We start from the raw sequence: 13,994 nt of genomic DNA on the forward strand, positions 1-13,994 counted from the left end.
AAAAATTTTACCGTGCCGTTTTTGAATTATAAGTCCTTAAAGCTGTAATTAAGGGTGTTTTTGGGAGGTCATACTGTTGCCATGGTAACCTATTGTGTCACGATGATTGGGCAGTTTTTTATATCATGACTGTAGCATCAAGTGATAAAAACTGGCTACAACGACCCATCAAAATCTAAGTGTTGGGAACTGTTTTGAGCCACTTTAACTCTTACTTTGATCGCGTCTTGTTTTCAAATTGATAACATCAGGTATGTTAGTTTTGAAATCAATGCACGCTCATTATAGATGTATTTACGGTAATTTTATTAGCACAGAACAAAAGCACGCTAGGATAAGACACGAGGTGTGCTGCTTGATTTGTACATGTTGTAAGCGGCTCTATAATGTTTAGTTTCCTCGCAGTCAAACGTGTATTCGAGTTTTCACTGCTCTGATGGTTTCCTGTCTGAGTTCAGCAGTTACCTACCAACCATTCCATCTGCTGAACAGTTTCATTTCCTCGAGCACGTTTGATTTAACAAACTTCAAATAACTTACAGACTTCAATAATACTTAGTCCTAACTAGTTCTGATTTTCTTGTCACAGACAGTATGGGTGGAATTCGTCTTAAACGCAGCCTGACTGATCTTCTGCAGTACTGTCTTCTCACTGGATGGGAATGGTGGGATGTTCTTATGGCAGCACATCTTGGAACTCCTGCAGGTTAGAACTGGAAACTACACCTCTATACTCCGTGGCTTTCTTGTAAGAAGTCTCGTATGGGAAGTCTTCCTTAAAGGAGCTCAGTCACGGTTTGCGCATATTGAAAAGTTTAGCCTCAATTTTTCAAAGTCGTCGTTTGTAATCCGTGTTAATCTTCTCCATCCTTAGCCATCCTTGTTCCTTGATGGTTTATCGTTATCTCTTTGGTGTTTTTCTATCTTATTAAACTGTTATTTTGAGGTTTCCTACCATTTAAAGGTAATTTTGTGTGTGGCCAAAATAACTCAAAATACCGCTCCTTTAACAGAATCGCTCAAAGTTAACTTTTCGAAGTCTGTTACGTTTTTTCTCAAAGGCGATTCCTTCTTTCAATATTGTTGTATCGTAATATTTTCAAATGACCTGTTAGTTATGTCTTTTAACAAGAACTGGTTCAGTGGTACATTCTCATTGTATGTTGTAGCTTGGCATTTGATTGATTTACTATCTATCTTTCGTTTGTTCCTTTTTTCGTTCGTCCATGCGGTCGATCAGTCAGTCTATTTTTGGCTTATTTCACTCTGTCACTCACTCAACGACATCCACTGTTTCATTAATCCATTCATCTTAAATGTGTATTTTAAATAACGACAACGTATTTTGACTTAGGAAGGTAACTAAAGGTAGATTCACCTCCTCAGCTATAACCTAGCTTTTCCGGCTTAAATCCCCGGCGTTTCTCTTTAGATACTCTAGATGCCATGTTAAGGCAACTCACAGATGAGTTCAGCATTCAGGACATTCCTCAGCAGCAGATTCGTCTTTCCAGATTCAGAGCGATCAAGGCAAGCCTGTTCAGGTGTATGAAGGACGGAGCAGGCCAGGCAGTTGATTGCTATGTTCGTCAACTGCTCGTTGCCATAGCAGTATTCTTTAGGTGTCTACTGAAGTCATCACACAGTGCTGCTGAACAACTTAATAGTAAGTCTTGCTTTGCAATCCAGCTTGCATGGTGCAATCTCTTTCTGCATGTTTCTTTTCTTTTCTTAAGTTAACCACCGTAGCGAGTCAATGAAGCTGACGTTTCGAGGGTTAGCCCTTCGTCAGAGCAAAGTGGGGGATTGTGGGTTATGTGTGTTTATGCACTGCGCTTTGGGGAACGGAGTAACGCAGTACTAGAGAAGGCCTGGCGACAGAAAATGCACGAATGAATTAGATGAAAGACTTTTATTGATCCCACGAGGAACCAAGATACCAAATTGTTGCCTTGGTGGAGAGAAATCCCATAAGCAATCATTTTACGAGGGATGGATGGGGAGATTAGAATATTTGGAGACAGGTGTAGAGGCATCTTGTTTTTGTGTGCCCTTTTTTTCCTCGGCTCCCTTTTCAACAGCGTGATAATCTGTACCACGTGGGGTAAAGATACTGCTCCGTAGCTTTCTTTTCAGTGTAACGTTTGTCAATTTTGATCTCGCTCTCATTACTTATACTCTTGTTGCTTTTATTTCTTTGAAGAGATTTCAACGACCTTAGATGTTGAAGTAGACAAAGTGTTGCAAGTCTTGGATACAAAGGAGCTGACTTTGGAAAGCAGTAAGTTGCGTGCTGACAGGGGTTTCATTAAGTGCCGGGTACCGGGCAAATTGACCGGCTCTGAGGATGATTTTGCCCGCCTGGTTTGACCATCTAGAGGAAAGCTTTTCTTGTAAAGAAGCTCAGTTCAAAACATTGTGCCCGCCTTTGAAAACCAGTTGGCTTCATGTTGAAAGCGTTAATTAAACCCACTTCAGTCTTAATCAACGTGAAGTGCTAACTTAGCTGATGAACACTAAACTGACAGCTGAAGCTAACTAGCGTGAAGGAATTCGGCTTCTAACTGCTTGCCGCGCAGTTGAGATATGGCAACATCTTTACTTGTAGGAAGATCCCGGCTAACCAAACGAGAAGAATTACTCAGTGAGACTTTGTTAGAATCTTGACTTTAGATTTTGCCTTGCATAACTTACTCTACTGAATGCCACAACAGATCTTTTTCTCATCAAGTAGAGGTTTTCCATGAACCTTTATGCAAGCATAACTTTGAATGTCTTTGATTTTGTTCCTATAGCAACGTTACTTTCAATGTTTCCTCTCATCCAATGGCTGACTGACCTGGCCATGTTTGTAGTGGTGGCTTTCACTTCTCACCACAGTAAAGACTCTGCACCTGGGGTGAGTATACATATCACACATTATAGTTTATAACATAACAGATACTACGCGCGCTCTCATTGGTCGATAGGTGTGTTTAGGTGAGAGTATGTAATCACGGTTGTGACGTTTTAGATTTGCGCGTATCCTTGAAAAATACTTTGTAAAAGCAATAGAGTACTTTTCCGTGTTTACATATCCTCGTCTAAACACTTGGGGGGCTGGGGGAATTCTCGGAAAGTTATGCAAACCCTCGACTGCATCTCGGGTTTACATAACTATTTTTTTTTTTTTTTTGGTTTCGCTTTATTACATGTACGCTCTGTCGTTCTTAAATCCGTTCGCGCCAGTTATTCAACCGATCAGATGCAAAACCAAAACCAATCGTTTTAGACTGCTTTTAGAGGTTTTGATTTTTTGAAGTCAATTTGTTTGCAATAGCATGACATGGCCGATTTATGTTACAGGTAAGCTTGATTCGTGACACCAACACCCTTGGTACTTTGCGGGAAATGTTGGTGCTGATTCGTTTGTGGGGACAAACCACTCCTACGGTACTGCCGTCCATTACTCCATCCGCAGGTAGGATAATAGGGTGTTTCAGTAAACCACGACGGCGCCGGCGACGAGAGCGTCGCCAAACAAAAGGTTTTATGAGCGGAACAATGGCTGTGCACGTGCGTTTTGAATCTTGGTACATTTCTTTGCCATCTTCTGCAAAACAACAACGTGAAATGACTAAGTACTACATATTTTAGAGAACGCGAACCGCAATGGTTAATTTTTGGTATCTTCTTTTGGAATTGAACGCTGTTAGTGCATGTTTAGCCTGACCAAGTTTTCAGACCGATAGGCGTACTCAACAGATTTACACAGTTGCGATACAAATACATTTTTTACAAGGCGTCGTCCTCGGCGTCGCCGTCGTCATTGCTAAAACTCCCTAATCAGGCTCAGCGATGATGAGTGATGCTTACATCCTAGTCACCGACCCTAAGCTCGATTATCAGCTGTAGGCTGGACTCGAGCGAGCGGCGGAAATCGATCCCAGTTACATCCTTGTCTCAACCTTCAGTCGTGTTCTGCTCCTAGAGAACCGAGACGTTCTGCTCCTCAGTGGGGAATGGGTAACGACGAATTGTATTTGGGGAGCTTGACAATAAAGCTGGGGGGGGGGGGGGTGTACCCTGAGTAGGTGGGAGGGGAGTACCAATAATCCTAATTGCTTTACTGTACCGCAGACTGTACATGCACAGAAACCTAAATTAGGTTCCAGAGTTTGTGACCCACCACGGTTTAGCCCTTCAATATCACAGAACATAACAACTGTGGGGTTGATCCACAGCTTCCCGTGACAGTTCTAGCACCATTCTGTTACATTGTACTATGGCGAAATTAATTTTTTGTCGCTAGAAAATGATTTTGACTTCGCTGGTGTTGACAGCAAGTCATTTAATAGGTCTGTCAATCGTTTCACCAAGTCGGAAAAACATCAACAGAATCTGACGTGTTTTTTACTTCCTCCACAGACAAGAACGAGTCCTTGGCGTTGCTGTTCAAAATTTTCACAAAGATTTGGCTTCTCAGCAGACAGGCCAGTGCAGATGATCCCGACATGCATGTCGAGGACAGACTGGCTGGTATGTTATTAGAATTACTTTAATCTCGTCACTGTATTGGCGATGAAGTTATTAATCAGTTACCCGCGATAACATATAACGATAATATGTGCTAAAATATATGTATGTATTTTGTGATGAAGATTTAGTTCTACCCCTGTACTAGTGGAACACTCTTTCCAGCAACATTCAACAGTGTATGTCTTCAACGACGTTCAAATCTCTCAAAGACTCGTTTTTTATTGGTAAACAAGCATTTTACTCAAGATTTACCAGTATTTGATTTCTATTCTATTTTTAGCGCTTTGCTATTTATACCTGTAGAGCCCTATCGGACAGTAGGAAATTTTGCACTTTATGAGTATTTTTTATCATTACTCTTTGTGGTTTACGGAGAAAGATAATTTCATCCAATTTGTTGAGTATTAAGCTATTAACAAATTTGTGAGTGAAGAATGTGAGTGGAAATGTATTTCAGTTGTACTGCTTAAGTTAGTGAACTTGCTTTATTAATGATTGCACCTTATTTTCCTGTTGTACTTTTATCTTTCCAGCTGAAGCCGCTCCTCTCAGTCCAAATCCGATGTTTCTTCAAAACATGCAGATACCAAATTTGAGCAGAGGTTTGTGTTAATTTAAATTTATCGTTCCCTTTCAGGACGAATGAAGCAATATACATTTTATATGTTCTTTGGCCATACTTCGTGCTTCTGTTGCCCTTTTCCAACTAGGAAGCTAATAATACAAAACGGCAGGAAATTTAACTCTTGAAGATATTTTTTGTGTGGTACTTTTTTCTCGACCATTCGATCACTGGCATATAGATGTTAGTCTACAAACAACTTGCAGCAAGAAACATAATGGACAATTTAGCTTCATTCGTGTTCTTTTAACCCCGTTCTTTTCATGTTCTGTGGAATCTCGAAAACGTAAAATGGTCGTAATGTAAGCGTAAAGGTGTAGGTTTCTTAACAAACTGTTTGGCTTCTTAGGCAGACAACTATCTATCGAAAAGAAGTTGACCACTCTCGCGAGTTAGTGAAGCTGACGTATCAATAACTCTTCGTCAGAGCGAAGTGTTAAAGAACGGTTGACGCTCGAAACATCAGCTTTACTAGCTCGCTACGGTGGTAAATGTACCATTATGAACTTCACGTTGACAAATAGCTAAGTAGTCGTTATATAAGAGTTAGTTTCAAACAGTTTTCTATTCACTTCAGGAGTGTCCGGCAGAGCAGTAAGTGGAAGCATTAGGCCAGGCCTGTATCAGTTCGGGACACCACCAGTTTGGCGAACATCTCATCAAGTCTTTCACCCATTTGCGTCGGCCATTTTTCCGATACCTGCTGATGGCTCGTATGCCATAGATGTCGTGCGGAGAATCTACTTGGACAAATCACCAGAGACAAGGTTGAAACAGTGCACGAGGTAATGCTTCAGTTTGATTCGCTTCCTTGACGGCAAGCCGTTTAAGACTCTTGAGCAGTGTGTGCTTGACTGTCAATCAATCAACTTCTTTGCTTTAGTTTTATGCTTTCTGAGCTCCTTGATTGGTCAAAGAAACTTCAAGTAAATTGATCTAACCAATCAGAATGAACGACCGTGACTTGGTTTCCGCACGTTTTCCCGCGCTTAGTTTTGGCAGGCAGCCGGTTGAATGATTTTCAGATCGAGTTCTGATTGGTTCATTGTTATTTCCCTTCGTTGTGATTGGCCAGAGTGACTACTCTGGTTTCAGTAAGCCTGTCAGGATGTGTTGGCAAGGCTATTGGGAATCATTTTTGTGTATATAAAGTGGATCATCGTTTTGATTTTGTGACGCCCACGTGTTGGAAACGAAGTGTTGTACATAACTGTTTCGTATTCTTCTTAGCCTACCGATATTATTTATTACTTTTTTTTGAGAAGGAATATCAAACTTATGAAGGCATGAAGTGGAAAGAGACGGTAAATATTTGTTTTGCTTTCTAAGCTCCGGCGACGCATATTCAGTTGAAAACAGGCGCAGCAAATTGTTGAACCTGAAAGCACAATTTTCCTTCCTGTTGCCGGGGATTTCATTTTCGAGCTTCATGTATGTCCCAGAGCAAGATAGAGAGTACTTAGCATATATATGACGAAACTTGTTGTTCTTCTCTTCACACTCTATTCTGATCAAGTGTTCTTTTCTCACAGGTGTAACTGTGTATCACTGGTAGATGGTATCAGTGACCATGCGGCAGCAAAGGCCTGGGAACAGCGATGGGTCAGAGCATGTGTCTGCGGTGGCAGCTGGAGGAGATTACCCTTCAAGGAACAACAGAATGTTGCGGCGGCCGCCGCTACTCCTGCTTCGGCAACTGCTGCTACTGGTGCTGCCACTGTTCCTGTCGCTAGCCAGTAGGACCGCGGTTTAAAACGAGCAAAGCTCTTGCTACAGCCTAAAACCAGGCACGCATGCATCCTATCAAGCTCTCTGTTGCCATAAGAGATGATCGTGTGTACAAAGGGATGATGTTGTGGTTGGCGTGTCGTTCGTAACTATGGCTAACCCTCCACAGACTGATATGACGTTGCTGTCAAATTAACACGACTGAAGACTCGAGACTTGTCGTTCTCATTGTGGACGAACCTCAGTTGAACTTACACCCAAGCTCATACAGGGAAAATCAGTAATAATCTGAGTATGTTTGCGCGCTTAATTCTTTGCCCGCACAAGATACCTACGCAATCCCATCCCGATGACATCGCTTCACAGAGTTGCATCATGTCCGGTTGGTTGATTCTTGCAAGCCAAAACTGAAAAACCGTGGAAAATTGTAGCCGCCATTAACCGTGCAAAATTCTAACCGCCATTTTCTGGTCGGAATTCGGCAATCTCTCGAACGGGTGAAGAAATAAACGCTCAGACTCAGACATGTTTCGGAACCAACAAATCAGTTGACAGGTTTGTATGATAGTCTAGATATAAAAATACGTTATATAAGAATGCCTGTAGTTTATTTTATAATGCGGACAAATTATTTGCCAGATGTCTTTGCCAGAAGATGAGACAAAGAGACCAAGAAAAATATTTCGTTTTGTGAAGTCTTTACTAGGTCTTTTTATAACCTTTCGATACTTGAAAGTTTAAATGTTATTGATCAGAAAATATGTGCAAAATTCAACCCGTTCATTTTCGTTTTATATTATATAGTATTTATTTTTTACCACCCAAGGGACATCTGTTCAGTTACTTCACGTAGTGAGGGTGGCCTTTCTCACCTGACTGAAGAAAGATTGGCGGGAAAAAAAAAAGTGTAAACCATAGACGACATAACGCAGTGGTGTTGTGAGAAACACGTGAACTATGCCTTCATTTGCATGCATTTAGAAATCGTCCACTTGCACTATAGCTTTTAAGTAGATTAGTACTAACTTGATAAAATCCCACGAGGAAAATCATTGCATATTAATTGTGGTTACTAATTCAGTTTTTCAATTGCATGAGCTCGTATTCTTGAAGGTTTATACTTTCTATGGACAACGTTTTTCAGTCAGATGTAGTTGTTGTAGTTTGGGAACGTTTTCGTCATAGTCGACTTATGTTTGCTCTTGTAATAAAATCACTGTACCGTACTTACTCAGTGTTGTGTTTTTTAATCACAGTGGATCATTCTGTATCAATCATTTCAATATGTAATTTCTACCTATAGTGATGTTCACTGTGATTTTTTTTCGTTTCATTTTTTTCAGTTGTACTGTAGATTAGATAGATTACTTCGCTTCGCACCGCTCAATACATCTGTTGAATCAGTAGGCTATATGAGAAACTTATTTGGTCTATAAAAAAAAAACATTCAGCCTTACTGATTAAAATATTTTGAACTTAATTGATTCTTTTCTCACTTCCACAGTTTGTCTCATATAACCCTTAATCCAAAACATCACATCATACCACTCTATATGCCTTAAAATTTTCAGTACTATTGAATCTTAAAGTAGAAGTCTAGAGGGATTTTCTATGTTCGCCTTAAAAGCATCCAGCCATCTTGCAGCCAATTCATCGTCCACCATACGTCGATCACAAGACAAGGTGACCGTCATCACGCTATGAATTGTCTCGTCTGCAGTGAGTACAGGGCGTGTTCCACCCACAGCCATGATACAAGCCTGTGGAGGATTGATAACAGCAGAAAACTCCGTGATGCCGAACATTCCCAGATTGGAAATTGTGAACGAACCACCTTGGAACTCGTGTAGTTTTAGCTTGCCTTCTCGTGCACGGCTGGCGAGATCCTGTTTTGGAGAAGAGCAGATAATATCATGTTTAAAGGAGTTACATCGTGGTTTGCGCATCTCGTAAAAGTTTAGGCTAAATTTTTCAAGTTCTTCGTTTGTAATCCGTGTTAATCTTCTCCACCCTAAACCATCCTTGTTCCTTTATGGATTATTATTATCTCTTTGGTGTTTTTTCTATTTAGTAAACTATCATTTTCAGGATTCCTTCAATTGAAAGGTAATTTTGTACGCGGTCAAAATAACTCAAAATACCGTGACTGAGGTCCTTTAAGATACAGCATGAACAAAGTACCGGGTCATTGTGCGTGATTTGAGACGTAATATATCAAACACGAGAGACAGTGTTTGATCGGGATGTCCACACACTGAGAAGAGAGTTGAAAATACTCCGCTGCGTCTCGTATTTTTGACGAAATTCGAGGTGTTTGGATAGCCGATGAAACACTGTCTCTCGTGTGTTTGATATATCTTCTCAATCCAAACAAAAACTAAGGAGTAAACGGAGAAGTAAAATCGTCAAAATCTATGCTATAATTAAGACCGGGTATCCAAACCTCCTTCACGGTTGTTATTTTCTTTGTTTTAACTGGATGAATTATTAATGAGGTTGAGAAATGCAGGGGACGTGTTTTAAATAAATTGCGCGCAAATTTAGATCGTTGCACTTGCCCAAATATTCATTAGATTTCGCTCGTTTGACAGGTAGACATGTTGACTTCCGCCTACTGTCAACTCCTTTTCCGTCGCGCGTTCAGGTTGACGAGAGAATGGAGTTAAAGAAACCTATCTTAGGAACTCTTGATCTTCCGTCGTAATGATAGGTTTTCAAGTGGCCAATTCTTTGTGACGTAAACTTTACCTTTAGAGTTGACGAGATCTCCGCAAGTGGAAGGTTATCAGCAGTTTTGACAATAGGTGTTATAAGCCCTGAATCGGTTGCCACAGCAACAGAGATATCTACATCCTCAAGAAGCTGAGCCTCCTCGCCGCTCCACACAGCATTCATCTCTGGCACCTGTCTCAAAGTCAAGGCAGCGGCTTTGATAATGAAATCATTCACTGACACTTTCACTTCAAGACCTTTCCTGAACTTAAGGAGATTGTCCATAACACAGTTTGCGGAGGCATAGGTATGTGGAACTGTAGCTTTAGATTCTGCCAATCTCTTGGCAATAGTCCGCCGCATGTTAGTGTGAGGCATATCGGTGTGTTCAGAGCTCACAACTGGATGGGGTGCTGATGATACAGGCTTGGGTGCTGAAACTACAAACAAGATAGACTGGAATGCAATCATCAAAAACCACTAGGTCTAGTTTTGTGCCCAGTGGTCCAACAGGTGGATGATAAACAGCTATTTCAGTGGCATTATGAAGCAATTAGAAATTTCCACAAGGGTGAAATGCAAATATGTCGCACGTTACTGTTACGTGTTAAGTAAATGGGGAGTGTGTAATGTGAAGCAATTCATTGACAAGCAAATTTCAGGGAATTCTTCATCAGTTTTTTACAGGTGAGAAATCTTGCAGCAGGTTGCTGCCATGCAATTACTTGTTCAAAGTTTTGTCAGGTCATGTTGCAATTGAATTGTTACAGAAATCTCACCTGTAGGATACTGAATGCACATAAAGGTTCTTCACAAACATGCTTTTACTATGACTCACAAAGTACAAGCAAAAAAACAACCAATAAATTGTTGAAGTTTATCATTGTTAGGTTCATTTACTGTCAATAAAACGTTTTTGTACCATGGGTCCATAATATGTGTAAAGGATTAGAGCTGCCCAGCCCTCTGCAAACATTGCATGCCTATAATGCTAAGTAACAAACAGATAGATAGTAGAGTGGCCACATGCACATGCAGGATTTATGAAAGGAGAGGCCGGTATAGGGTGGTAGAGTGAAGGTCCCTCCACAACAAGACAATTCATGGTGCCAGAAAGAATCTTGAGTAGGAGAAGGGTGAGGGGTACAGTCTCATGAGAGTTCCCCTGCATCTACCTATAACTCAGGCAGGCTAGAATTAATGTTCATCTGCGCAAATTATGACTACACCTACCTGTTTCCTGTGGTGATGGTTTAGCTGGCTGCGAAGGAGTAGTTTCTGTGGGCACCTTTGCTTCAGGGGAAGCCACCTCTACTGGTTTTGTGAAAGGCTGCCCTCCCTGGGCTACATACCTCAGCACATCACCCTTGAGCAGTCTTCCTTTTGGACCAGTCGATTGAATGAGGCTGGGATTCAGCTTATAAGTCTCAAGAAGCACTCTAACAGCTGGAGACATCAACACATCACCAGCACCATGTGCTACGCTGCTTTCAACTGATGCAGAGTCTAGTTCTGTTTCTCTGTGGGTTTCTTTGAGACAAGAAAAACTTTGTGTATGTCAACTGTTTTGAATGTAGTAAGGTCCTCTTTATAACAGCTAAGAGAATCCCACCTGAAACACACTTTTCCTCTGAGAAGGTTGTGTTCACACGTGTATGGTAGGCAGGGTGGACACTGATGACACGTTTTTCATACTAACATCTTGTTTTTGGCTACCAAAATGAGAAACTTTGTAATTATCATCAATTGGGCATTTGTAAGTGGTTGTAAAATCTGGTCTTATTCACATTAAAAATGAGCCGGGAGCCAAACTATATTATTCTGTATAAAGGACCTGTGTCATGATATGCATAATTATGTAACACTCTGATTGCACCAAATGGTCCTCTACAAGGTTTTTAACCAATAGAAAACATATAATTCAGCATCACACCAATTTACAAGTTTCAATGGTTAATCTTAACCAGGTAAAACTGAAATCACTAAATTTGACTTTTAGAAGCACTGAGTAAGGTTTGAAACTTTATTGCAGCTTTTCAGATAAAGAAAAACAGAGAGAGTGGTTGATCAAATTAAAAATCTATGGAAACACTTAAAGAACTACATACAAACTCTTATTCACCATTCTCACATCCCCCACAATACACCTTGTTTGCCCCCCAAAATTCTGCATAACCTTTGTTTCCCATTTCTCCTGGGTATTACAGTCATCCCAAGAGAAACTGAAGACAATGCTTATGCAAAATTTTGCGGGGCAAACAAGGTTTAGTATGGGGGATGTGGAAATGGCGAATAGAATGCTTGAATTACCTATGTAATAGCATAACTGTACTGTAAGCTGTCATACCAGTGTCGTACCTGTATCAAGCGGCACCTCAACCTGTGTGTAATCCACACCTTCCTCTACCATAAGAGCAATTAACTGATTTATCTTGACATTTTTGCTCCCATCTGGAACAATAATCTTTGCCAAGATTCCTTCCTCATCACTGTCCATAGAGATTGTGGCTTTGTCAGTTTCAATCTCGCAGAGTACATCCCCAGGGGAGACAGCATCACCTTCCTTTTTCATCCATTTTACAATGGTTCCTTCTTCCATGGTGGGTGACAGTGCAGGCATGAGGATTTGTGTGGTGGGAACAGCTAAAATGTCATACATGTTAAATATCAGCAGACAGTCTGAACAGCACATTTAGGCGTGAGTGCAGTGCATGTGTAGTATGTATTGAATCTTAACAGCAAGGTTCCGGCAGCCTGAAGGGCCACCAAGTGGAGCACCATAACTATAGGAACAGAACCACACATATGCATAGAAACAGAAAACCTTGCAACTCTTTTTCATGGTCAACATGGCTACTGGAATGGATCGCGGGCGTGTGCACCCCACGACAACAAAAAACAACTTACTCCAGCTCATACGTCGACCAAGTTTTACAGCATACATCTTTGATATGGTCAATTGACATCTGTCATGTATAAATCTTCAGAGTGGTCAGTCTATGACATTTCAGAATGCAGATTCCAGAATTTTGAACTACTATAATCGTAATCCCATTTCCATTACCAATAATACACAGGCTAAGCTGAGCAATATAAAGGCTAACCTGAGTGATATTTAGGCTAACCAGAGTACTATTTGGGTCTAAATGTAGTCTACAGTCTGCAATGTCATACACCGCCTTCGGAGGTAATGCTTTATTTTGGCTGAGCAGTGCTTACTGATTGCTATTATTTACAATTACATTTTTCAGTCTACTGCAAACACAGATGCTGCATCAGTAGGTAATATTACGTTTGATATTATGTTTGTATGTACCATGTCAAAGCTGTCTGTTGGTCATGTGGCACAGAGAAGTGAACCATTCTATGTATATGTTGCATTACTGAATTCTTTTTTGGATTTATAATACATGCTCTAGAGTTGTCAGCTCGACCATTAAATTACAAATGCAAATTAAGCATCTCAAGTTATTGATCTTAAAAGAGCCGACGTCCTAGAAAATCAGGAAAGATCGCACCTTTGATCTTTTTCCATTTTCTAGGATCAGAAAAAGTTCTGTCTTTATCAGTATTTATTACATCGGTTATATATTACTGACTTCCACTAAAGACCAGATGAACAAGGAAATCAAAGGTAACATCAGGGGCGGTAAGAAGAGGCTAGGCTAAGCCAACCAGCTAATAAATAGGTTCTTCTTCCACGACTAATCACAGGGAGCGCCTTACCTTGGCGAAAGATCGATGTGAAAAATGTCCTTCTACATTCTTTAGCTCCTATTCCTTTCGATATTGTAGACTTTGCAGTTGACATGTTGGTGGTTCTCAGGAGGCATCTTGTTGAATGAAGCCCTCTAGACCCCACCAACCGTCCCTTCGAGGCCGCCATGTTCTTCCCAACGCAACCCGAATGGACTGATGGGAAAACATTGGAGAACAATATTCAAGGACAGTGGAGAGAGTAATATGACACTACCAGTAAAACGAATAAAGAGTCAGAAATATTTTTGTGGAATTCTCGAAATATTAGCGGAAATTGATTGAATATATAATCTGTCGAGAATTTGAAAGAAAAGGGAAATTTTAACAGTCACAAATATTTTGACATTGCAAAAATAGTTTTTCCATGTGCACAGTTTGTTTTGTCTAGTATTTCTAGTAAATCACAAACAATAATAAAAATTTATTTTGCCTTCCAAAGGGTTCAGATTTAAATTTCTGTGAAACTGCATTACCAAAAAAAAAAAAAGGATTTAAAAGAAAAAAAGCACCCCCGGTGGGACTCGAACCCACAACCTTTGAATTAGAAGTCCAATGCGCTAGTCCATTGCGCCACGGGGGTAGCCACGCGGCAAAAGGGAGAATTTTTAATATATAAATGTACAAGGCTAACAAAAAGTGTCCGTTCCAGTCTACT

General features: G+C 40.5%; 2 protein-coding genes and 1 non-coding gene across 4 annotated transcripts in view; 1 reads left to right on the forward strand and 2 right to left on the reverse strand.

Annotated features, from left to right (window-relative positions):
• Window positions 1–8,094, forward strand: part of LOC110040752 (mediator of RNA polymerase II transcription subunit 16-like) — a 37,423-nt gene extending 29,329 nt beyond the window's left edge. For both annotated transcript variants that reach the window (XM_020746017.2, XM_020746018.2), the window contains exons 17-25: window positions 590–706; window positions 1,433–1,666; window positions 2,204–2,281; window positions 2,796–2,899; window positions 3,346–3,460; window positions 4,408–4,518; window positions 5,052–5,120; window positions 5,718–5,925; window positions 6,673–8,094. In XM_020746017.2, coding sequence (XP_020601676.2) covers window positions 590–706; window positions 1,433–1,666; window positions 2,204–2,281; window positions 2,796–2,899; window positions 3,346–3,460; window positions 4,408–4,518; window positions 5,052–5,120; window positions 5,718–5,925; window positions 6,673–6,880 — 1,244 coding nt within the window. In that variant the 3' untranslated portion in view covers window positions 6,881–8,094. The remainder of the gene's footprint in view (window positions 1–589; window positions 707–1,432; window positions 1,667–2,203; window positions 2,282–2,795; window positions 2,900–3,345; window positions 3,461–4,407; window positions 4,519–5,051; window positions 5,121–5,717; window positions 5,926–6,672) is intronic.
• A 1-nt stretch (window position 8,095) lies between these two features.
• On the reverse strand, window positions 8,096–13,515 carry LOC110040753 (pyruvate dehydrogenase protein X component-like). Its single transcript, XM_020746020.2, has 5 exons — window positions 13,307–13,515; window positions 11,939–12,223; window positions 10,814–11,110; window positions 9,617–10,020; window positions 8,096–8,754 (listed from the first exon to the last, which is right to left on the reverse strand). Exons 1-5 carry the CDS (start codon window positions 13,464–13,466, stop codon window positions 8,452–8,454), a joined length of 1,449 nt encoding a protein of 482 aa, XP_020601679.2. The 5' UTR covers window positions 13,467–13,515; the 3' UTR covers window positions 8,096–8,451.
• A 330-nt stretch (window positions 13,516–13,845) lies between these two features.
• Window positions 13,846–13,919, reverse strand: Trnar-ucu (transfer RNA arginine (anticodon UCU)). Its single transcript has one exon. It is a non-coding gene; the product is annotated as a tRNA-Arg (tRNA).
• Between the last annotated feature and the right edge of the window lie 75 nt (window positions 13,920–13,994).

Source organism: Orbicella faveolata, unplaced genomic scaffold (genome assembly GCF_042242905.1).
Source record: "Orbicella faveolata isolate gen_17 unplaced genomic scaffold, um_ofav_v1 contig_47, whole genome shotgun sequence".
Lineage (NCBI taxonomy): Eukaryota > Metazoa > Cnidaria > Anthozoa > Scleractinia > Merulinidae > Orbicella > Orbicella faveolata.